At 38.7% G+C, this 24398-nt stretch overlaps 1 protein-coding gene across 5 annotated transcripts in view; it reads left to right on the forward strand.

Moving 5' to 3' along the window:
* The window catches only part of EPHA5 (EPH receptor A5), a 527031-nt gene that overhangs the window by 287910 nt on the left and 214723 nt on the right, over positions 1 to 24398 (forward strand). For all 5 annotated transcript variants that reach the window (XM_053703271.1, XM_053703272.1, XM_053703273.1 and 2 more), the window contains one exon: positions 2652 to 2807. In XM_053703271.1, the coding sequence (XP_053559246.1) occupies positions 2652 to 2807 (156 nt within the window). The remainder of the gene's footprint in view (positions 1 to 2651; positions 2808 to 24398) is intronic.

Consider the following 24398-nt stretch of genomic DNA (forward strand, 5'->3'; position numbering starts at 1 on the left):
TGGAGCCCTTTGCTGTCAAGTAGATGGAAACATGTAAAATCATAGTTATGCAATATTCATATTTAATAAAGTGTTTAACTGTGTTTGAACTGTAAATATTTCACATTCCAATATTCTGGCATAATATGTTCTAAGTATTTATTAATAGATATTACAATATATATCTGTATAAATCTATACCTATATATAATCATCTATGTATAGGTATAAATTGTACCAAAATACTATCAAATATATGTAGAAGTATGTATTTATGTATAAACAGAACATATTCTGCTATGTGAAGAACAATAAATGTGAAATATTCATATTTTTGTGTCTGGTTAGCGCACTTGAGAATGTGATCGGGTTTAGGTGTGAGTAGGGTGTTTTCTTCCAGTTTTTGGTCCATTGACTATTGTGGGGGAAATTAACGAGATTGTTATATTCTAACTTCGGATTTTTGCGCACATTGGGATAGTGCACAAGAGTGAAAATGTTTAACTTGTAATACAAGCTCTACCCGACCCGCACAAAAAGCTTACTTCTAGTGGAGTTAGCATGAGCGGGAGAGTTAAATACTGCTCCATGTGTAATCTGGGTATTTATTGGCAATAAGAATATCAAGGGGAACATTTATTCTTCTATTTAGATGCCAAACATTTGCATATCCCTCCATTTAACCCCTGCAAATCTAACATGCTATGAGAACTATGACATATACATAGTCTAACAACATTTCAGATTCACTTAAATTATCAGATGTTATTGCTTCCATATTTGGATAACATTCTTAAACAGTTTAAAATGTAACTGCTTTTTTTCTTGTTGGTTAAGACATTGAGCCGATTTATCAAGGGCCCCTGATGCCCCTGTTTCCGCCACTAGAAAAGACCACGGCTCCTTAACTGGTGGCAGCGGACATCAATCCGCCTGATTCTATACGATTGGGCTGATTGACACCCCCTGCTGGCTGCAAATCTGCACGGGGTGGCATTGCACAAGCAGTTCACTAGAACTGCTTGGGCAATGTTAAATGCCGAAAGCGTATACTGTCAGCATTCAGCAATGTCTGCCAGACAATGATAATTCGGCCCCTTGGAATGTTAAATTTTACTTTCATTTTTTTTATCTTTGCTTCTAAAGTATTAAATTGTCTAAATATTTTCAAATTTGAATGTTTATTGCTTAGAACTACATATAGGTTTTGGCTTGACTAATTAAAGTGCAGATGCTCCACTGTAGTGATGTTTAAATTGTTCCAATTATGGAACTTTTTCATATTTAAAGTAAAATAAATTACATGCAACCCTGCATTAATGTGTTAAAACCCATAGTTAAAATAGTGCAGAGCACTGGTCCAGAGCAGAAAGCTCCTAGCGCTGCTGATTGGGTAATTGGCAGTGTCTGCTCAGAACCAGCAGTGCTCTTTGGCCGTTAGCAGTTCTTTAACTATGTGTTTAATCTTTTTGTGGGTGTTTAACACATAGAGGTGCAGGGTCACTAGTGTTAAAACTGCATGCTTTATCATTTGATCCTATCATATCTCACTGTGTATATTTCAATGTGACATTCAAAATAACACATATTTAATATTGTGACAAAATAATATGCTCTCTCATTTAACCAGGCTTTTTATTAGCCTTTTAAAGGGACATGAAACCCAAGATTTTCCTTTCATGATTAAAGTAGAACATACAATTTTAAAAAAACTTTCCAGTTTACTTCTATTATCAAATTTGCTTAATTCTCTTGGTAGCATTTGTTGAAGGAGCAGCAATGCACTACTGGTTTCTTACTGAACACATGGGTAAACCAATGACAATCGGTATATATACGCAGCCACCAATCAGTAGCTAGAACCTAAGTTCTTTGCTGCTCCTGAGCTTACCTAGATAAGTCTTTCAGCAAAGGATAACAAGAGAAGGAAGCAAATTAAATAATATAAGTAAAATAGAAAGTTGTTTAAAATTGCATGCTCTTTCTGAATCATGAGAGAAATGTTTTGCGTTTCATGTCCCTTTAATATACCAACATTCTCATAAAACATGTGTTAAACTTAATTCTCAGAGACCAGAGTTAAAGGGACACTGAACCCAAATTTTTTCTTTTGTGATTCAGATAGAGCATGCAACTTTCTAATTTACTCCTATTAGCAAATGTTCTTCATTCTCTTGGTATCTTTATTTGAAAAGCAAGAATGTAAGTTTTGATACCGGCCCATTTTTGGTGAACAACCTGGGTTGTTCTTGCTGATTGGTGGATACATTCATTCACCAATAAACAAGTGCTGTTCAGGGATCTGGACTTTCTTTTTTCAAATAAAGATAGCAAGAGAACGAAGAAAAATTGATAATAGGAGTAAATTAGAAAGTTGCTTAAAATTGCATGCTCTGTCTGAATCACAAAATAAAAAATTTGGATTTAGTGTCCCTTTAACACTGGTCAGTACAGAATAGACATGTGGTGAGATTGAGAAGCACTTTTTTTTTTTAAATGTGTTAAACACAAATAGTTAATTTCACTGAATAACATTAGGCTTAAATAAGTTTGAATTTATTTAGACTATTTATGGAGGGAAAAAAACCTACTTATAAAGATATATGACTAGGCAAAGCCTACCCTTTTATTCTGTATTAGATTTACAGCCTGTGCCATATCTTATTTTACAGCGTGTCAGCCTGGCTTCTTCAAGTCTTCACCTCAGAGTCAGACCTGCAGTAAGTGTCCACCTCACAGTTACACCCACGAGGAGGGATCAACTTCTTGTGTCTGTGAAGAGCGTTATTATAGGAGAGAGTCTGATCCGTATTCAATGGCATGTACAAGTAAGCATGTTCACAAAACCTCTGATTAATCCCTTGTTAAACCAGCTAAATCAAAAACAAACAAAAAAATGTGTAAAAATATCAAGTAAAAAAATCATTTTGTTAAATAATTATTACATTTTTATGCAGTACAGTATATATTTCATACTTTTGCACAATCTAAGTTGCAAAAGTAGAAAAAAAAAAGTTTATGTACTTATTTATTATTTCTTTGGGAAACACTAATTCCTAAATTTAGAATAATTAAAAATAGGTCTTACCGGACTTAACCATTTTGCAGTGGCTTTTGCATACGAGTTAACATTTGAACATTGTGTTGGAAAATAATATTTCTGGGATCAGCCTCACTCTGGTCATTATTTGAAAAACATATTGGAAAGGCATTTTACTCAAAATGGCTGCTAAATGTTTAACGTGTATTGTGAGTAGGGATGGGCGAATGTGAATTCAAATTCGAATGTTAGAACGAATGTTATTTACAGTTTTCGAATGTCACATTTGAATTTGAATGTCACATTCGAATTCGAATATCACATTCAAATTCGAATATTACATTTATAAAACACAATTGTAGACTAGAAACACTATTTTGAATTTTAATGTCACATTCAAATCGAATATCACATTTGAATCGAATATCACATTCGAATTTGAATATTACATTTATAAAACACAGTATTAGACTAGAAATACTATTTCAAATTCGAATGTCACATTCGATTTGAATATCACATTCAAATCTAATATCACATTTATTAAACACAGTTGTAAACTAGAAATACTATTTCGAATTCGAATGTCACATTTGAATTCGAATGTCACATTCGAATTCGAATATTACATTTAAAAAACACAGTATTAGACTAGAAATACTATTTTGAATTCGAATGTGACATTCAAATTCGAATATTACATTTAAAACACAGTGGCCTAGATTTGGAGTTCGGCGGTAGCCGTCAAAACCAGCGTTAGAGGCTCCTAACGCTGGTTTTGGCCGCCCGCTGGTATTTGGAGTCAGTGATTAAAGGGTCTAATGCTCACTTTTCAGCCGCGACTTTTCCATACCGCAGATCCCCCTACGCCATTTGCGTAGCCTATCTTTTCAATGGGATCTTTCTAACGCCGGTATTTAGAGTCGTTTCTGAAGTGAGCGTTAGAGCTCTAACGACAAAACTCCAGCCGCCTGAAAATAGCAGGAGTTAAGAGCTTTCTGGCTAACGCCGGTTCATAAAGCTCTTAACTACTGTACCCTAAAGTACACTAACACCCATAAACTACCTATGTACCCCTAAACCGAGCTCCCCCCACATCGCCGCCACTCGATTAAAATTTTTAACCCCTAATCTGCCGACCGCCACCTACGTTATACTTATGTACCCCTAATCTGCTGCCCCTAACCCCGCCGACCCCTGTATTACATTTATTAACCCCTAATCTGCCCCCCACAACATCGCCGCCAGCTACTTAAAATAATTAACCCCTAATCTTCCGACCGCAAAGCGCCGCCACCTACGTTATCCCTATGTACCCCTAATCTGCTACCCCTAACACCGCCGACCCCTATATTATATTTATTAACCCCTAATCTGCCCCCCTCAACGTCGCCGACACCTGCCTACACTTATTAACCCCTAATCTGCCGAGCGGACCTGAGCGCTACTATAATAAAGTTATTAACCCCTAATCCGCCTCACTAACCCTATCATAAATAGTATTAACCCCTAATCTGCCCTCCCTAACATCGCCGACACCTACCTTCAATTATTAACCACTAATCTGACGACCGGACCTCACCGCTATTCTAATAAATGTATTAACCCCTAAAGCTAAGTCTAACCCTAACACTAACACCCCCCTAACTTAAATATAATTTACATCTAACGAAATAAATTAACTCTTATTAAATAAATTATTCCTATTTAAAGCTAAATACTTACCTGTAAAATAAATCCTAATATAGCTACAATATAAATTATAATTATATTATAGCTATTTTAGGATTAATATTTATTTTACAGGCAACTTTGTATTTATTTTAACCAGGTACAATAGCTATTAAATAGTTAAGAACTATTTAATAGTTACCTAGTTAAAATAATAACAAATTTACCTGTAAAATAAATCCTAACCTAAGATATAATTAAACCTAACACTACCCTATCAATAAAATAATTAAATAAACTACCTACAATTACCTACAATTAACCTAACACTACACTATCAATAAATTAATTAAACACAATTGCTACAAATAAATACAATTAAATAAACTAGCTAAAGTACAAAAAATAAAAAAGAACTAAGTTACAGAAAATAAAAAAATATTTACAAACATAAGAAAAATATTACAACAATTTTAAAATAATTACACCTACTCTAAGCCCCCTAATAAAATAACAAAGCCCCCCAAAATAAAAAATTCCCTACCCTATTCTAAATTAAAAAAGTTACAAGCTCTTTTACCTTACCAGCCCTGAACAGGGCCCTTTGCAGGGCATGCCCCAAGAAGTTCAGCTCTTTTGCCTGTAAAAAAAAACATACAAGACCCCCCCCAACATTACAACCCACCACCCACATACCCCTAATCTAACCCAAACCCCCCTTAAATAAACCTAACACTAATCCCCTGAAGATCTTCCTACCTTGTCTTCACCATCCAGGTATCACCGATCCGTCCTGGCTCCAAGATCTTCATCCAACCCAAGCGGGGGTTGGCGATCCATAATCCGGTGCTGAAGAGGTCCAGAAGAGGCTCCAAAGTCTTCCTCCTATCCGGCAAGAAGAGGACATCCGGACCGGCAAACATCTTCTCCAAGCGGCATCTTCGATCTTCTTCCATCCGGTGCGGAGCGGGTCCATCTTGAAGCAGGCGACGCGGATCCATCCTCTTCTTCCGATGTCTCCCGACTAATGACGGTTCCTTTAAGGGACGTCATCCAAGATGGCGTCCCTCGAATTCCGATTGGCTGATAGGATTCTATCAGCCAATCGGAATTAAGGTAGGAATTTTCTGATTGGCTGATGGAATCAGCCAATCAGAATCTAGTTCAATCCGATTGGCTGATCCAATCAGCCAATCAGATTGAGCTCGCATTCTATTGGCTGATCGGAACAGCCAATAGAATGCGAGCTCAATCTGATTGGCTGATTGGATCAGCCAATCGGATTGAACTTGATTCTGATTGGCTGATTCCATCAGCCAATCAGAAAATTCCTACCTTAATTCCGATTGGCTGATAGAATCCTATCAGCCAATCGGAATTCGAGGGACGCCATCTTGGATGACGTCCCTTTAAGGAACCGTCATTAGTCGGGAGACATCGGAAGAAGAGGATGGATCCGCGTCGCCTGCTTCAAGATGGACCCGCTCCGCACCGGATGGAAGAAGATCGAAGATGCCGCTTGGAGAAGATGTTTGCCGGTCCGGATGTCCTCTTCTTGCCGGATAGGAGGAAGACTTTGGAGCCTCTTCTGGACCTCTTCAGCACCGGATTATGGATCGCCAACCCCCGCTTGGGTTGGATGAAGATCTTGGAGCCAGGACGGATCGGTGATACCTGGATGGTGAAGACAAGGTAGGAAGATCTTCAGGGGATTAGTGTTAGGTTTATTTAAGGGGGGTTTGGGTTAGATTAGGGGTATGTGGGTGGTGGGTTGTAATGTTGGGGGGGGGGTATTGTATGTTTTTTTTTACAGGCAAAAGAGCTGAACTTCTTGGGGCATGCCCCGCAAAGGGCCCTGTTCAGGGCTGGTAAGGTAAAAGAGCTTGTAACTTTTTTAATTTAGAATAGGGTAGGGAATTTTTTATTTTGGGGGGCTTTGTTATTTTATTAGGGGGCTTAGAGTAGGTGTAATTAGTTTAAAATTGTTGTAATATTTTTCTTATGTTTGTAAATATTTTTTTATTTTCTGTAACTTAGTTCTTTTTTATTTTTTGTACTTTAGCTAGTTTATTTAATTGTATTTATTTGTAGCAATTGTGTTTAATTAATTTATTGATAGTGTAGTGTTAGGTTAATTGTAGGTAATTGTAGGTAGTTTATTTAATTATTTTATTGATAGGGTAGTGTTAGGTTTAATTATATCTTAGGTTAGGATTTATTTTACAGGTAAATTTGTTATTATTTTAACTAGGTAACTATTAAATAGTTCTTAACTATTTAATAGCTATTGTACCTGGTTAAAATAAATACAAAGTTGCCTGTAAAATAAATATTAATCCTAAAATAGCTATAATATAATTATAATTTATATTGTAGCTATATTAGGGTTTATTTTACAGGTAAGTATTTAGCTTTAAATAGGAATCATTTATTTAATAAGAGTTAATTTATTTCGTTAGATGTAAATTATATTTAAGTTAGGGGGGTGTTAGTGTTAGGGTTAGACTTAGCTTTAGGGGTTAATACATTTATTAGAATAGCGGTGAGCTCCGATCGGAAGTTTAGGGGTTAATAATTGAAGGTAGGTGTCGGCGATGTTAGGGAGGGCAGATTAGGGGTTAATACTATTTATGATAGGGTTAGTGAGGCGGATTAGGGGTTAATAACTTTATTATAGTAGCGCTCAGGTCCGCTCGGCAGATTAGGGGTTAATAAGTGTAGGTAGGTGTCGGCGACGTTGTGGGGGGCAGATTAGGGGTTAATAAATATAACATAGGGGTCGGCGATGTTAGGGCAGCAGATTAGGGGTACATAGGTATAACGTAGGTTGCGGCGGTTTACGGAGCGGCAGATTAGGGGTTAAAAAAAAATATGCAGGGGTCAGCGATAGCGGGGGCGACAGATTAGAGGTTAATAAATGTAAGGTTAGGGTTGTTTAGACTCAGGGTTCATGTTAGAGTGTTAGGTGCAGACTTAGGAAGTGTTTCCCCATAGGAAACAATGGGGCTGCGTTAGGAGCTGAACGCTGCTTTTTTGCAGGTGTTAGGTTTTTTTTCAGCTCAAACAGTCCCATTGTTTCCTATGGGAGAATCGTGCACGAGCACGTTTTTGAGGCCGGCCGCGTCCGTAAGCAACTCTGGTATCGAGAGTTGCATTTGCGGTAAAAATGCTCTACGCTCCTTTTTTGGAGCCTAACGCAGCATTTGTTTGAACTCTCGATACCAGAGTTAATTTTATGGTGCGGCCAGAAAAAAGCCCGCGGAGCGTTAACAGCCCTTTTACCGCCAAACTCCAAATCTAGGCCAGTATTAGACTAGAAATACTATTTCTCTTGTTAAGTGTGTTCAGTCCACGGGTCATCCATTACTTATGGGATATATTCTCCTTCCCAACAGGAAGTTGCAAGAGGATCACCCAAGCAGAGCTGCTATATAGCTCCTCCCCTCACATGTCATACCCAGTCATTCTCTTGCAACCCTCAACAAAGAAGGAGGTCGCGAGAGGAGTTGGAGTGTTTTACTTAATTATCTTCAATCAAAAGTTTGTTATTTTAAATGGCACCGGAGTGTGCTGTTTTTCTATCCCAGGCAGTATTTGGAAGAAGAATCTGCCTGCGTTGTCTATGATCTTAGCAGACGTAACTAAGATCCACTGGCTGTTCTCGACATTCTGAGGAGTGGGGTAACTTCAGAAAATGGGAATAGCATGCGGGGTCCCCCGCAAATGAGGTATGTGCAGTATAATATTTTCTGGGAATGGAATTGACTAAGAAAACACTGCTGTTACCCATATGATGTAAGTACAGCCTTAAATGCAGTAGTAGCAACTGGTATCAGGCTGATAAATGTATGCGCAGTTGAGTTATTTTCTAGGGACTAGAATTTGACTGAGAAAATACTGTTAATACTGAAATACTGCTTAAGCCTTATCTGCAGTAGAAGCGACTGGTAGCAGGCTTAGTGATAACTTTGCATGACATTGAAAAAGTTTGTTTTTAAAACGTTTACTGGCATGTTATTCGTTTTGTGAGGTACTTTGGTGATAAATCTTTTTGGGCATGATTTTTTTTTTTTCCACATGGCTAACGTATTTTTCTGCATAGAAACCGTTATATCAGGTCTCCCACTGTTGTAATATAAGTGGGAGGGGCCTTTTTTTAGCGCCTTGTTGCACAGTTAAAATTCTAGCACAGTCTTCCTGCTTCTTCCTCCTTGATCCAGGACGTCTCTAGAGAGCTCAGGGGTCTTCAAAATTCGTTTTTGAGGGAGGTAATCAGTCACAGCAGACCTGTGACAGTGTGTTTGACTGTGATAAAAGCGTTAAATCTTAATTTGATTATCCGTTTTTGGGTATTGAGGGGTTAATCATCCTTTTGCTAATGGGTGCAATCCTCTGCTAATTAATACATTTACTGTTAAAAATTGTTGACTATAACTGAATTAGTTCATTGTTATTCAACTGCGTTTTTGAAAAGCGCTGCTGCATTTTTTATATTGCTTGTAAACTTATTGAAAGTAATTTCCAAGCTTGCTAGTTTCATTGCTAGTCTGTTTAAACATGTCTGATACAGAGGAATCTGCTTGTTCATTATGTTTAAAAGCCAATGTGGAGCCCAATAGAAATATGTGTACCAATTGTATTGATATTACTTTAAATAAAAGTCAGTCTTTACCGATAAAGAAATTATCACCAGACAACGAGGGGGAAGTTATGCCGTCTAACTCTCCTCACGTATCAGTACCTTCTCCTCCCGCTCGGGAGGTGCGTGAGATTGTGGCGCCAAGTACATCAAGGCCCTTACAAATCACTTTACATGATATGGCTAATGTTATGAAAGAAGTATTATCCAATCTGCCCGAGTTAAGAGGCAAGCGCGATAGCTCTGGGTTAAGGACAGAGCGCGCCGATGACACGAGAGCCATGTCTGATACTGCGTCACAATTTGCAGAACATGAGGACGGAGAGCTTCATTCTGTGGGTGACGGTTCTGATTCGGGGAGACCGGATTCAGAAATTTCAAATTTTAAATTTAAGCTTGAGAACCTCCGCGTGTTGCTAGGGGAGGTGTTAGCGGCTCTGAATGATTGTGACACGGTGGCAATCCCAGAGAAATTATGTAGGCTGGATAAATACTATGCGGTACCGATGTGTACTGACGTTTTTCCTATACCGAAAAGGCTTACAGAGATTATTAGCAAGGAGTGGGATAGACCTGGTTTGCCCTTTTCCCCTCCTCCGATATTTAGAACAATGTTCCCTATAAACGCCGCCACACGAGACTTATGGCAGACGGTCCCTAAGGTGGAGGGAGCAGTTTCTACTTTAGCCAAACGTACCACTATCCCGGTGGAGGATAGTTGTGCTTTCTCAGATCCAATGGATAAAAAATTAGAGGGTTACCTTAAGAAAATGTTTGTTCAACAAGGTTTTATATTACAGCCCCTTGCATGCATTGCGCCTGTCACTGCTGCAGCGGCATTCTGGTTTGAGTCTCTGGAAGAGGCGATGCGCACAGCACCATTGGATGAGATTTTGAGCAAGCTTAGAACGCTTAACCTAGCTAATGCGTTTGTTTTGGGTGCCGTAGTGCATTTAACCAAACTTACGGCTAAGAATTCCGGATTCGCCATACAGGCGCGCAGAGCGCTATGGCTTAAATCCTGGTCAGCAGATGAAACTTCTAAATCTAAACTACTGAATATTCCTTTCAAAGGGCAGACCTTATTCGGGCCTGGCTTGAAGGAAATTATTGCTGACATTACTGGAGGTAAGGGCCACACCCTTCCTCAGGACAGGGCCAAATCAAAGGCCAAACAGTCTAATTTTCGTGCCTTTCGTAATTTCAAGGCAGGAGCAGCATCAACTTCCTCCGCTCCAAAACAGGAAGGAACTACTGCTCGTTACAGACAAGGTTGGAAAGGCAACCAGTCATGGAACAAGGGCAAGCAGGCCAGAAAGCCTACTCCCGCCCCTAAGACAGCATGAAGACAGGGCCCCCTTTCCGGAGACGGATTTAGTGGGGGCAGACTTTCTCTCTTCGCCCAGGCTTGGGCAAGAGATGTACAGGATCCCTGGACGTTGGAGATTATATCTCAGGGATACCTTCTGGATTTCAAAACTTCTCCTCCACAAGGGAGGTTTCATCTGTCAAGGTTATCAACAAACCTAATAAAGAAAGAGGCATTTCTACAATGTGTACAAGACCTCTTAGTGATGGGAGTGATCCACCCAGTTCCGCGAACGGAACAAGGGCAAGGGTTTTACTCAAATCTGTTTGTGGTTCCCAAAAAAGAGGGTACCTTCAGACCAATCTTAGACTTAAAAATCTTAAACAAATTCCTAAGGGTTCCATCGTTCAAGATGGAAACCATTCGGACCATCCTACCCATGATACAAGAGGGTCAGTATATGACCACAGTGGACTTAAAGGATGCCTACCTTCACATACCGATTCACAAAGATCATTATCGGTACCTAAGGTTTGCCTTTCTAGACAGGCATTACCAGTTTGTAGCTCTTCCCTTCGGGTTAGCTACGGCTCCAAGAATTTTTACAAAGGTTCTGGGTTCGCTTCTGGCGGTACTAAGACCGCGAGGCATAGCGGTGGCTCCGTACCTAGACGACATTCTGATACAAGCGTCAAGTTTTCAAAATGCAAAGTCTCATACAGAGATAGTTCTAGCATTTCTGAGGTTGCATGGGTGGAAAGTGAACATGGAAAAGAGTTCTCTGTTTCCACTCACAAGGGTCCCTTTCCTAGGGACTCTTATAGATTCTGTAGAGATGAAGATTTACCTGACGGAGTCCAGGTTATCAAAAATTCTAAGTGCTTGCCGTGTCCTTCATTCCATTCCAAGCCCATCAGTAGCTCAGTGCATGGAAGTAATCGGCTTAATGGTCGCGGCAATGGACATAGTGCCATTTGCGCGCCTGCATCTCAGACCGCTGTAATTATGCATGCTAAGTCAGTGGAATGGGGATTACTCAGATCTGTCCCCTTTACTGTATCTGGACCAGGAGACCAGGGATTCTCTTCTCTGGTGGTTGTCTCGGGTTCATCTGTCCAAAGGAATGACCTTTCGCAGACCAGATTGGACGATTGTAACAACAGATGCCAGCCTACTAGGCTGGGGCGCAGTCTGGAACTCCCTAAAGGCTCAGGGATTGTGGACTCAGGAGGAGAAACTCCTTCCAATAAACATTCTGGAATTAAGAGCAATATTCAATGCTCTTCTAGCTTGGCCTCAGTTAGCAACACTGAGGTTCATCAGGTTTCAGTCAGACAACATCATGACTGTAGCTTACATCAACCATCAAGGATGAACCAGGAGTTCCCTAGCGATGTTAGAAGTCTCAAAGATAATTCGCTGGGCAGAGTCTCACTCTTGCCACCTGTCAGCGATCTACATCCCAGGCGTGGAGAACTGGGAGGCGGATTTTCTAAGTCGCCAGACTTTTCATCCGGGGGAGTGGGAACTTCATCCGGAGATATTTGCTCAACTGATTCTTCGTTGGGGCAAACCGGAACTGGATCTCATGGCATCTCGCCAGAATGCCAAGCTTCCTTGCTATGGATCCAGGTCCAGGGACCCGGGAGCAGTGCTGATAGATGCACTAGCAGCCCCTTGGGTTTTCAACATAGCTTATGTGTTTCCACCTTTTCCGTTACTGCCTCGACTGATTGCCAAGATCAAACAGGAGAGAGCATCAGTGATTCTGATAGCGCCTGCGTGGCCACGCAGGACCTGGTATGCAGACCTAGTGGACATGTCGTCCTGTCCACCATGGTCTCTGCCTCTGAGGCAGGACCTTCTAATTCAGGGTCCTTTCAACCATCCAAACCTAATTTCTCTGAGGCTGACTGCATGGAGATTGAACGCTTGATTCTATCGAAGCGTGGTTTCTCGGAGTCGGTTATTGATACATTAATACAGGCTCGGAAACCTGTGACCAGAAAAATTTACCATAAGATATGGCGTAAATATTTATATTGGTGTGAATCCAAGAGTTACTCATGGAGTAAGGTTAGGATTCCTAGGATATTGTCTTTTCTACAAGAGGGTTTAGAAAAGGGTTTATCCGCTAGTTCGCTAAAGGGACAGATTTCTGCTCTGTCTATTCTTTTACACAAGCGTCTGGCAGAGAATCCAGACGTCCAGGCTTTTTGTCAGGCTTTGGCTAGGATTAAGCCTGTGTTTAAAACTGTTGCTCCTCCGTGGAGCTTAAACTTGGTTCTTAAAGTTCTTCAGGGTGTTCTGTTTGAACCCCTTCATTCCATTGATATTAAGCTTTTATCTTGGAAAGTTCTGTTTTTGATGGCTATTTCCTCGGCTCGAAGAGTCTCTGAGTTATCTGCCTTACATTGTGATTTTCCTTATCTGATCTTTCATTCAGACAAGGTAGTCTTGCGTACTAAACCTGGGTTTTTACCTAAGGTTGTTTCTAACAGGAATATCAATCAAGAGATTGTTGTTCCATCATTATGTCCTAACCCTTCTTCAAAGAAGGAACGTCTTTTACATAATCTAGACGTGGTCCGTGCCCTGAAGTTCTACTTACAGGCAACTAAAGATTTTCGGCAAACTTCTTCTCTGTTTGTCGTTTACTCTGGACAGAGGAGAGGTCAAAAGGCTTCGGCTACCTCTCTCTCTTTTTGGCTTCGTAGCATAATACGTTTAGCCTATGAGACTGCTGGACAGCAGCCTCCTTAAAGAATTACAGCTCATTCCACTAGAGCTGTGGCTTCCACCTGGGCCTTTAAGAATGAGGCCTCTGTTGAACAGATTTGCAAGGCTGCAACTTGGTCTTCACTTCATACTTTTTCCAAATTTTACAAATTTGACACTTTTGCTTCTTCGGAGGCTGTTTTTGGGAGAAAGGTTCTACAGGCAGTGGTTCCTTCTGTTTAATGTTCCTGCCTTGTCCCTCCCATCATCCGTGTACTTTAGCTTTGGTATTGGTATCCCATAAGTAATGGATGACCCGTGGACTGAACACACTTAACAAGAGAAAACATAATTTATGCTTACCTGATAAATTTATTTCTCTTGTAGTGTGTTCAGTCCACGGCCCGCCCTGTCTTTTTTGAGGCAGGTTCTAAATTTTAAATTATTACTCCAGTCACCACTGCACCCTATAGTTTCTCCTTTCTCGTCTTGTTTCGGTCGAATGACTGGATATGACATGTGAGGGGAGGAGCTATATAGCAGCTCTGCTTGGGTGATCCTCTTGCAACTTCCTGTTGGGAAGGAGAATATATCCCATAAGTAATGGATGACCCGTGGACTGAACACACTACAAGAGAAATAAATTTATCAGGTAAGCATAAATTATGTTTTCTAATTCGAATGTGACATTCAAATGTAGCATTCAAATTAGAATATTACATTTATTAAACACAGTTGTAGACTAGAAATACTATTTCGTATTTGAATGTCACATTCAAATTCGAATATTACATTTAAAAAACACAGTATTAGACTAGAAATACTATTTCGAATTCAAATGTGGCATTTGAATACGAATGTCACATTCGAATTCGAATGTCACATTCGAATTCGAATATTACATTTAAAACACAGTATTAGACTAGAAATACTATTTCAAATTCGAATGTGACATTCGAATGTAGCATTCAAATTCAAATATTACATTTATTAAACACAATTGTAGACTAGAAATACTATTTCGAATTTGAATGTTACATTCGAATTCGAATATTACATTTCGAAATTGAATGAATACATAGCTAAACATTCTATTAATCTAACGAATATTTTCGAATTTTATTTAAAAATTAGAAAACAGAAATTCGAAAATAGAATGTTAGAATGTTATATAAACATTTGAAATTTGATTAGAATGAACGAATGTATAAAAATTTGTTTTAAATTTCGAATTTTTAGAAACATTCGCCCATCCCTAATTGTGAGATGCATTACAGAATTGTTTGATTTCCCTGTGTTTAGTGGAAGTGGTAAGCAATAATGAGTTTATAGCATGGGGATGTAAGGGTAAGGGAGATATTTAAATATTCATCTTTAAAAATAAATAGTATATTAGTTATAGGGTTTTATTTTTACATATTTTTTGCTCCATAGTGATATATTAAAGACAAATAATTAATATCAGTGCCAACCAGGTGGGATTATGAAGTAGCTGATTGGACCCAGTGCAGTCATTTACAATTTTATAACATTTTCCGTTATAAACTATCCAGTGCACAAATGAATTACATAATTTACCATAAATAGGCTTAATGATATTCTGTGCAATAAACATTAAAAAAAATAAAAATGATTAGCTAATTTTAGTTTAATATTGGCCTAAATTTTAGCTGGTTGGTCTGTAAATCAGCAATGTGTCCGATAAATATAGGTCTCAAGGAGATCCCTGAATATGATCACTTTTTTGTTTTTATTTTTAGATTTGCAGTTGCATTGGGGTCTATTTTTTCAAAGTAGCAATGTTAACTAAAATTATTTGCATTTGAAAATTGTGTTTAATATATGTGGATAGCAGATTTGCTATATATACTTCTAATAGCAAATTAACTATTTGTTTAACCAACTTGGTACATATAAGTAGTTTATAGAGGATGGATTTACAACTTACCAATTTTACTTGAATTTGCAAAAATCAGCTCATGGTTGGTGCATAAAAGATAAAAGGTAAATTAAAGATATACATATAGATAGATAGACAAAGAAAGACAGACAGACAGATAGATAGCAAACAAAACACTGCAGTTAATTTATAATGTACTCATTAAAAATACATTTATATTAGCACAATTTCATACCTCCGGGCTTAAAAAATCATAAGACCAAAGTAATATAAATAAATTTAAATAAAATTCTAAATATAAAGTTGTATCTTTTAATACTCTTAGGCAGCAAATCAAACACAAGCTCAAACCACTGTATTTAATTAACCTTTGCAGAGACAGTGCTAAATATTTTTATCTTAATTGGACATTTAATAATAGATTCTTTAAAACTGCTCTCTGCTTTCCTCATTAATATTCTAGATTCTGGCCTTTAAAGTTAGCAAAAATGCACAGTAACGCACTACATAGCATACACTTACACATGCAGATACACACACACTACATAGCATACACTTACACATGCAGACACACACTACATAGCATACACTTACACATGCAGATACACACACACACTACATACCATACACTTACACATGCAGATACACACACACTACATAGCATACACTCACACACACACTACATACCATACACTTACACATGTAGATACACACACTACATAGCATACACTTACACATGCAGATACACACACACTACATAGTATATACTTACACATGCAGACACACACTACATATCATACACTTACACATGCAGATACACACACACACTACATAGCATACACTTACACATGCAGACACACACTACATAGCATACACTTATACATGCAGATACACACACACACACTACATACCATACACTTACACATGCAGATACACACACACTACATAGTATACACTTACACATGCAGATAAACACACACTACATAGCATACACTTACACATGCAGATACACACACACTACATTGCATACACTTACACATGCAGACACACACTACATATCATACACTTATACAGTTAGATACACACACACCACATAGCATACACTTATACATACAAATACACGCACACTACATAGCATACACTTATACATACAGATATACACACACTTACATAGCATACACTTATACATGCAGATACACACACACTACATAGCATACACTTATACATACAGATACACACACACACTACATAGCATACACTTATACATGCAGATACAAACACACTACATAGCTTACACTTATACATACAGATACACACACTACATAAAGAGAGCTATGAATACGGCGATAATGCCCGAAACGCATAAGCTTATCAGTCAACTGAAGGGCATGTTTGTGCTAATGCTGTTACCTGACCTGTTTTATGGATAAATAAAGAAATCATACTTTATTACTGCGGCTCCGGACTTTCCTTGAATTAGTGCATTGAGCCGATTACCGGAATTGCAGTTCAATTGTTCCCAGCACCTGTGGAATTACCTGCCAGGATTTATACGAGGTAACCGAAAGGGGTCTCAGAGACTGACAACTGAGGATCGGGAATGCCTTGCCCCCTATACAAGTCGGCACCTGACAGTGACGTCATATTCGAGTGCCGAGAGGAGTGTGAATCAGGCGGCGTCCGGGGAAGCGGGCTTGTAGAGCGAGGAGGCTCCCAGCAGAGCGCACGGACTTACGCCACCGGAAGGATCCAGTCACTCGCACGGCACTTTTTCTATTGTTCACCGCGTCAGGTCTGTAAGCCGTGAAGATTGGGGGTAAGTGTGTGTGCATGTACATCCACCGAGACTATCCATTTGATATTCCACACAAGACATGATTGTATAAGACTCTTTTCCCCATGATAGGGGATTGTTTGGCTTTACACACACTACATAGTATACACTTACACATGCAGATACACACACTTCATAGCTTATATTTATACATGCAGACACACACACTACATAGCATACACTTATACATGCAGATACACACACACACTTATACATACAGATACACACACACACACTACACAGCTTACACTTATACATGCAGATACACACACACACACTTATACATACAGATAAACACACACACTACATCATATATGGGTATCTGTAACTCATTGTATGGGGTCCTGGGGTTGGCAAGCACATTAGCTGGCAGTCTGAGGCTGCCACTGTTCGTTACCCTGGTGTTATCACTGCTCATCATATAAAACTGAAGGCATGCTAGTATTATCACTAGGGGTAGACATCATCACTACCAGAGGTTAGAGGTCACCATTACCTGAGGCCAGAGGGTATACAGCCTTCCTACTCCTGCTTAACCCACACACCATTAATTTTCCACATGGAATCTAACAGGTATCTAACCCTGGGAGAGAAAAGCCAGCTGCTTCTGAGTATGTGCCCAATAAAAAAAAAAAAAAAAAAAATCGGGACTGTCCCGTGAAAATCGGGACAGTTGGGGGGTATGCAATTTAAATATCCCATACACTAATTAGCAAATTACTAACACATGCTAACTGATTTAAGAAACATGATAACTAGGTTTCAATATTTAACTACATTTTCAGCATTATAGTTCACCATACTAGAAAAAAATGGTTGCAGAATATTTTTTACTTATTGTGTGTAAAATATACTATACTGCTTTTTTACATATTAGTATTCTCTTTCTATTGTAGTTGCTTATGTCTTGGCTAATCATGGTGCATAATGAAAATGAAAATTAAAAAAAAAATCTGTTTTGTGTAATTATTTCAGGCTATGGTGTAAAAACTAAATATTTATTGATTGGATTTAATATAGATAGCCATACAAATTAGTTCTTGAAAATAGACAAAACAAAACATACTAGGGGGCCGATTTAACAATGTCTGCCGCACATCGATAAATGCTTGTGCAATGTCGCATCTAGTGAAATGCTTGTGCAATGCGGCCCCTGCACATTCAACATACACACAGCTAATTGGAATGAAATTAGCTGACCAGTTCTTCTTACCATATTGTCCATGTTTTCTTGGGCAGTCAGTCTAGCTGTGGTATGAGTAACATATGAAGCAGTGTGCATGGAGCAACCTGAAAAGTGCTGACTGTCCAGCAGTATGATTTGTGTTCCTAAGTGCAGTAAAGGTAGTACAATGCACACTGCTGCATGTGTTAGTCATTTAGGTGAGTGACTGTCCAGGAAAACATGGGGGGATGGGGCATTGACAAGGTCGATCCTGACATCCTGCAGCCTGTCATATTGCATTCATTTTTGCAGCTATAGCTGTAGTACAGAACACTTACGCCTAGATTTAGAGTTCTGCAGCCAAAGGGGTGCGTTAGCTACGCATGCTTTTTTTCCCCCGCACCCAAAAAGGGAGCATACAGGCATATTTACCGCCACTGCAACTCTAAATACCAGCTGTGCTTACGGACGCGGCCAGCTTCAAAAACGTGCTCGTGCACGATTTCCCCATAGGAAACAATGGGGCCGTTTGAGCTGCAAAAAAACCTAACACCTGCAAAAAAGCAGCGTTCAGCTCCTAACGCAGCCCCATTGTTTCCTATTGGGAAATACTTCCTAATTCTGCACCTAACATGTACCCTGAGTCTAAACACCCCTAGCCTTACACTTATTAACCCATAATCTGCCGACCCCGCTATCGCTGACCCTGCATTTTATTATTAACCCCTAATCTGCCGCTCAGTACACCGCCGCAACCTACGTTATCCCTATGTACCCCTAATCTGCTACCCCTAACACCGCCGACCCCTATATTTATTAACCCCTAATCTGCCACTCCCAACGTCGCCGCCACCTACCTACACTTATTAACCCCTAATCTTCCGACCGGACCTCACCGCTACTATAATAAAGTTATTAACCCCTAATCCGCCTCACTCCCGCCTCAAAAATCCTATAATAAATAGTATTAACCCCTAATCTGCCCTCCCTAACATCACCGACACTTAACTTCAAGTATTAACCCCTAATCTGCCGACCGGACCTCACCGCTACTCTAATAAATGTATTAACCCCTAAAGCTAAGTCTAACCCTAACCCTAAAACCCCCCTAAGTTAAATATAATTTTTATCTAACGAAATAAATTATTTCTTATTAAATAAATGATTCCTATTTAAAGCTAAATACTTACCTGTAAAATAAACCCTAATATAGCTACAATATAAATAATAATTATATTGTAGCTATTTTAGGATTAATATTTATTTTACAGGCAACTTTGTATTTATTTTAATCAGGTACAATAGCTATTAAATAGTTAATAACTATTTAATAGCTACCTTGTTAAATTAATTACAAAATTACCTGTAAAATAAATCCTAACCTAAGTTACAATTAAACCTAACACTACACTATCAATAAATAAATGTAATAAACTACCTACAATTATCTACAATTAAACCTAACACTACACTATCAATAAATTAATTACATACAAATACCTACAAATAAATACAATTAAATATACTAACTAAAGTACAAAAAATAAAAAAGAACTAAGTTACAAAAAAAAAATTTTTTTACAAACATTATAAAAATATTACAGCAATTTTAAGCTAATTACACCTACTCTAAGCCCCCTAATAAAATAACAAAGCCCCCCAAAATAAAAAAAATGCCCTACCCTATTCTAAAATAAAAATTGGAAAGCTCTTTTACCTTACCAGCCCTTAAAAGGGCCTTTTGCAGGGCATGCCCCAAAGAATTCTGCTCTTTTACCTGTAAAAAAATACAATACCCCCCCCCCCCAACATTACAACCCACCACCCACATACCCCTAATCTAACCCAAACCCCCCTTAAATAAACCTAACACTAAGCCCCTGAAGATCTCCCTACCTTGTCTACACCACGCCGGGTATCACCAATCCATCCAGAAGAGGGTCCGAAGTCTTCATCCAATCCGGGCGATGTCTTCATCCAAGCCCAAGCGGGGGCTGAAGAGGTCCATCATCCGGCTGAAGTGTTGATCCAAGCGGCGGCTGAAGAGGTCCATCATCTGGCTGAAGTCTTCTATCAAGCGGCATCTTCAATCTTCTTTCTTCCGGCTCCATCTTCATCCCGCCGACGCGGAACATCCATCCTGGCCGACGACTTCCCAACGAATGATGGTTCCTTTAAGGGACGTCATCCAAGATGGCGTCCCTAGAATTCCGATTGGCTGATAGGATTCTAAGGTAGGAAAATTCTGATTGGATGATGGAATAAGCCAATCAGATTCAAATTCAATCCGATTGGCTGATCCAATCAGCCAATCAGATTGCACTCGCATTCTATTGGCTGTTCCGATCAGCCAATAGAATGCAAGCTCAATCTGATTGCCTAATTTATTGATAGTGTAGTGTTAGGTTTAATTGTAGATAATTGTAGGTAGTTTATTAAATTTATTTATTGATAGTGTAGTGTTAGGTTAATTGTAGCTTAGGTTAGGATTTATTTTACAGGTAATTTTGTAATTATTTTAACTAGGTAGCTATTAAATAGTTCTTAACTATTTAATAGCTATTGTACCTGGTTAAAATAAATACAAAGATGCCTGTAAAATAAATATAAATGCTAAATAATAAGAAATAATTTATTTTATTAGATAAAAATTATATTTAACTTAGGGGGGTGTTAGGGTTAGGGTTAGACTTTAGGGGTTAATACATTTATTAGAGTAGCGCGAGGTCCGGTCGGCAGATTAGGGGTTAATACTTGAAGTTAGGTGTCGTGATGTTATGGAGGGCAGATTAGGGGTTAATACTATTTATTATAGGGTTTTTGAGGCGGGAGTGAGGCGGATTAGGGGTTAATAACTTTATTATAGTAGCGGTGAGGTCCGGTCGGAAGATTAGGGGTTAATAAGTGTAGGTAGGTGGCGGCAACGTTGGGGGCGGCAGATTAGGGGTTAATAAATATGATATAGGGGTCGGCAGTGTTAGGGGCAGCAGATTAGGGGGACATAGGGATAATGTAGGTGGCGGCGGTGTGTGGTCGGCAGATTAGGGGTTAAAAAAATTTATTAGAGTGGCGGCGATGTGGGGGGGCCTCGGTTTAGGGGTACATAGGTGATCTATGGGTGTTAGTGTACTTTAGAGCACAGTAGTTAAGAGCTTTATGAACCGGCGTTAGCCCAGAAAGCTCTTAACTCCTGGCTTTTCTCTGGAGTTTTGTTTTCTAACGCTCACTTCAGCCAAGACTCTAAATACCGGCGTTAGAAAGATCCCATTGAAAAGATAGGATACGCAAATGGCGTAGGGGGATTTGCGGTATGGGGATTTGCGGTATGGAAAAGTCGCGGCTGCAAAGTGAGCGTTAGACCTTTACCTACACGACTCTAAATACCAGCGGTAGCCCAAAACCAGCGTTAGGAGCCCCTATCGCTGGTTTTGACGGCTAACGCAGAACTCTAAATCTAGGCGTAAGTAAGAACAGTTATAAATACAGTACATAATACAAACAAGTGAACTAAACACACACACACAGAACTAATTGGAAGGAAATTAGCCGGCCTGTTCTTACCACATTGTCCATGTTTTCTTGGGCAGTCAGTCTGGCTGTGGTATGAGTAACATATGAAGCAGTGTGCAATGTGCATGGAGAAATCTGAAAAGTGCTGACTGTCCAGCAGTGTGATTTGTGTTTATAATTGCAGTAAAGGTAGTACAATGCACACTGCTGCATGTGTTAGTCATTTAGCTGAATAACTGTCCTGGAAAACATGGAGGATGTGGCATTGACAAGGTTAATCCTGACATCCTGCACTGCAGCCTGTCATATTACATTATTTTTTACTGCTATAGCTGTAGTACAGAACACTAAGTAAGAACAGTTATAGTTACAGTACATAATACAAACAAGTAAACTCAGCAAACACACAGCTAATTGGAAGTAAATTATTTGGCCACTTCTTACCACATTGTCCATCTTTTCTTAGGCAGTCAGTCTAGCTGTGGTATGAGTAACATACGAAGCAGTGTGCAAGGAGAAACCTGAAAAGTGCTGACTGTCCAGCAGTATGATTTGTTTTTTACATCCATGTAACCATCAACTAATAGCAGCAGCTCTGCTGCATAGTACAGTAAGAGTACTACATATTTAAAAAATAAAACAGAATACTATACAAAACATTGGAACCTTCCCTGGTTATGGCATTGGCCATCCCTACAGCCAGACTGCAGTCAGTGCAGTATTTGAGCTGACATACAATATCACAATGGGTTAGTCATATTGTGAGTGACACATTAAGTACAAAGTAGAACATGTAGAGCTTGTAGCAGGAGGGCCCAGGAGGAAATTATGATGATTTCTGTCATTTGTAGTAGAGTACTAGTAAATAATTTATTAATATGTAATTAATAACATAATAATATTATTTACTATATATATTTAAAATAAGAGAATAACATAAATAATATATTATATAACTTTAAAAATGTTCATGGTTTACTAATTGGGTTTTTTTTTTTATAAAAAAACTTCTGATTATGACAGTAGTACTTTTTTGGATTTCAAGCATTACTGGTGGTCAAGGTTTTTTGCTGAACCCCCCACCCCCCAACATATCTACTATTTCTGGCTTCAATCATGAACGTTGACAGGTCACCAAATTTCCTCCTGTGCTAAACACCCTCTCTGATGGTGAACAAGTTGAAGAAACACAAATATATTTTTGTGCAAGCATGCTCCATTTGGGAAAAGTTAATAAAAGTCACAAAAGTTAATTAAAAAAAAGCCACTTTAAAGTTTTTGGATACTACTACTACTCACTTAATTGCTCATAATATGATAATTGATGATCTATCTACACTCAACTCAATTATCAGGGAATGGGATCAATCAATCTTATGCGTCACAGAAATTAATAATAAAAAAAAAGGCATTGGCACTTTAAAGTTTTTGTACAATACTACTCACTTTAGAGTCACAACTTTGAGTGCATGTCCCACAGCCACACCACCGCTATACTACCGCCACACCACCGCTTAACCACCGCCACACTCCCAGATGAAGGGCTGTTACCGCTGCTCCCACATACTCTGCAAAAAAAATGGCCGTTTTGCGGGCTTCTCAGGTCCGCCCACGGGTCCGTCTCTCATCCTCCCTCATACAATGGAACGTTTTTATGACTATCAGACAATTTTTTTTTTTTTTAAACTGTAGACTCTCGCGGTTTTTAAATCGCGGCGGTTAATTGCGGTTTAAAACTGCATCCGCGGTAAATCGCACAGCCCTAGTGTGAGGTATAACACTGTTTTAACTTAAAGGGAAAGTCTACTCCAGAAGTGTGATTGTTTAAAAAGTTAGATAATCCCTTTATTACTCATTCCCCAGTTTTGCATAATATATAAATACACTTTTTACCTCTAAATACCTTGTTTCTAAACCTCTACAGACTACCCTGCTTATCTCAGTTCTTTTGACAAACATGCACTTTAGCCAATAAGTGTTGACTCTTAAATAACTCCACGGTAGTGAGCACAATGTTATCTATATGACACACATGAACTAACAGTGTCTAACTGTGAAAAACTGTAAAAATGCAGAGGTAGTTAAATGGTTTAGAAATTAGCATATGAGCCTACCTAGGTTTAGCTTTCCACAAAGAATATCAAGAGAGATTATATAAGTAAATTGGAAAGTTGTTCAAAATTGCATGCCCTATCTGAATCATGAAATTTTAATTTTGGCTAGACTGTCCCTTTAATATTTCTCCTGAGGTAATTCAGTGTTTCCTTTAAAATATTTTGTTTGGGTTACAATTCTGATAAACAGTGATTGCAGTTCATGGTACATAACTATATAATAATAAATATTGACCAGCTGTTTGCTTTAGAGAAATTCAGTCAGTCACTAATCTTCTTGTCAAAGTCAACACTGACTGTGCAATTTGAGTCTTAGAAGCACCAAAAGAATAGGGCAGGGCAAATGTTCTGTAGCTTTTGTTAAAAATATTGAATGTTGAATGCATTCTAAATAAACGTTGAATGTTTGCCAAATGTCTCACATTCATTTTTGCAAACATTTGTTAACTTTTATGTTTTTGAGTATGACATTTAAATACACAAATATTATTATGCAAATGTTGACTCTCCTAGACTAAT

Source organism: Bombina bombina, chromosome 2, assembly GCF_027579735.1.
Source record: "Bombina bombina isolate aBomBom1 chromosome 2, aBomBom1.pri, whole genome shotgun sequence".
In the NCBI taxonomy this organism is placed as follows: Eukaryota; Metazoa; Chordata; class Amphibia; order Anura; family Bombinatoridae; genus Bombina; species Bombina bombina.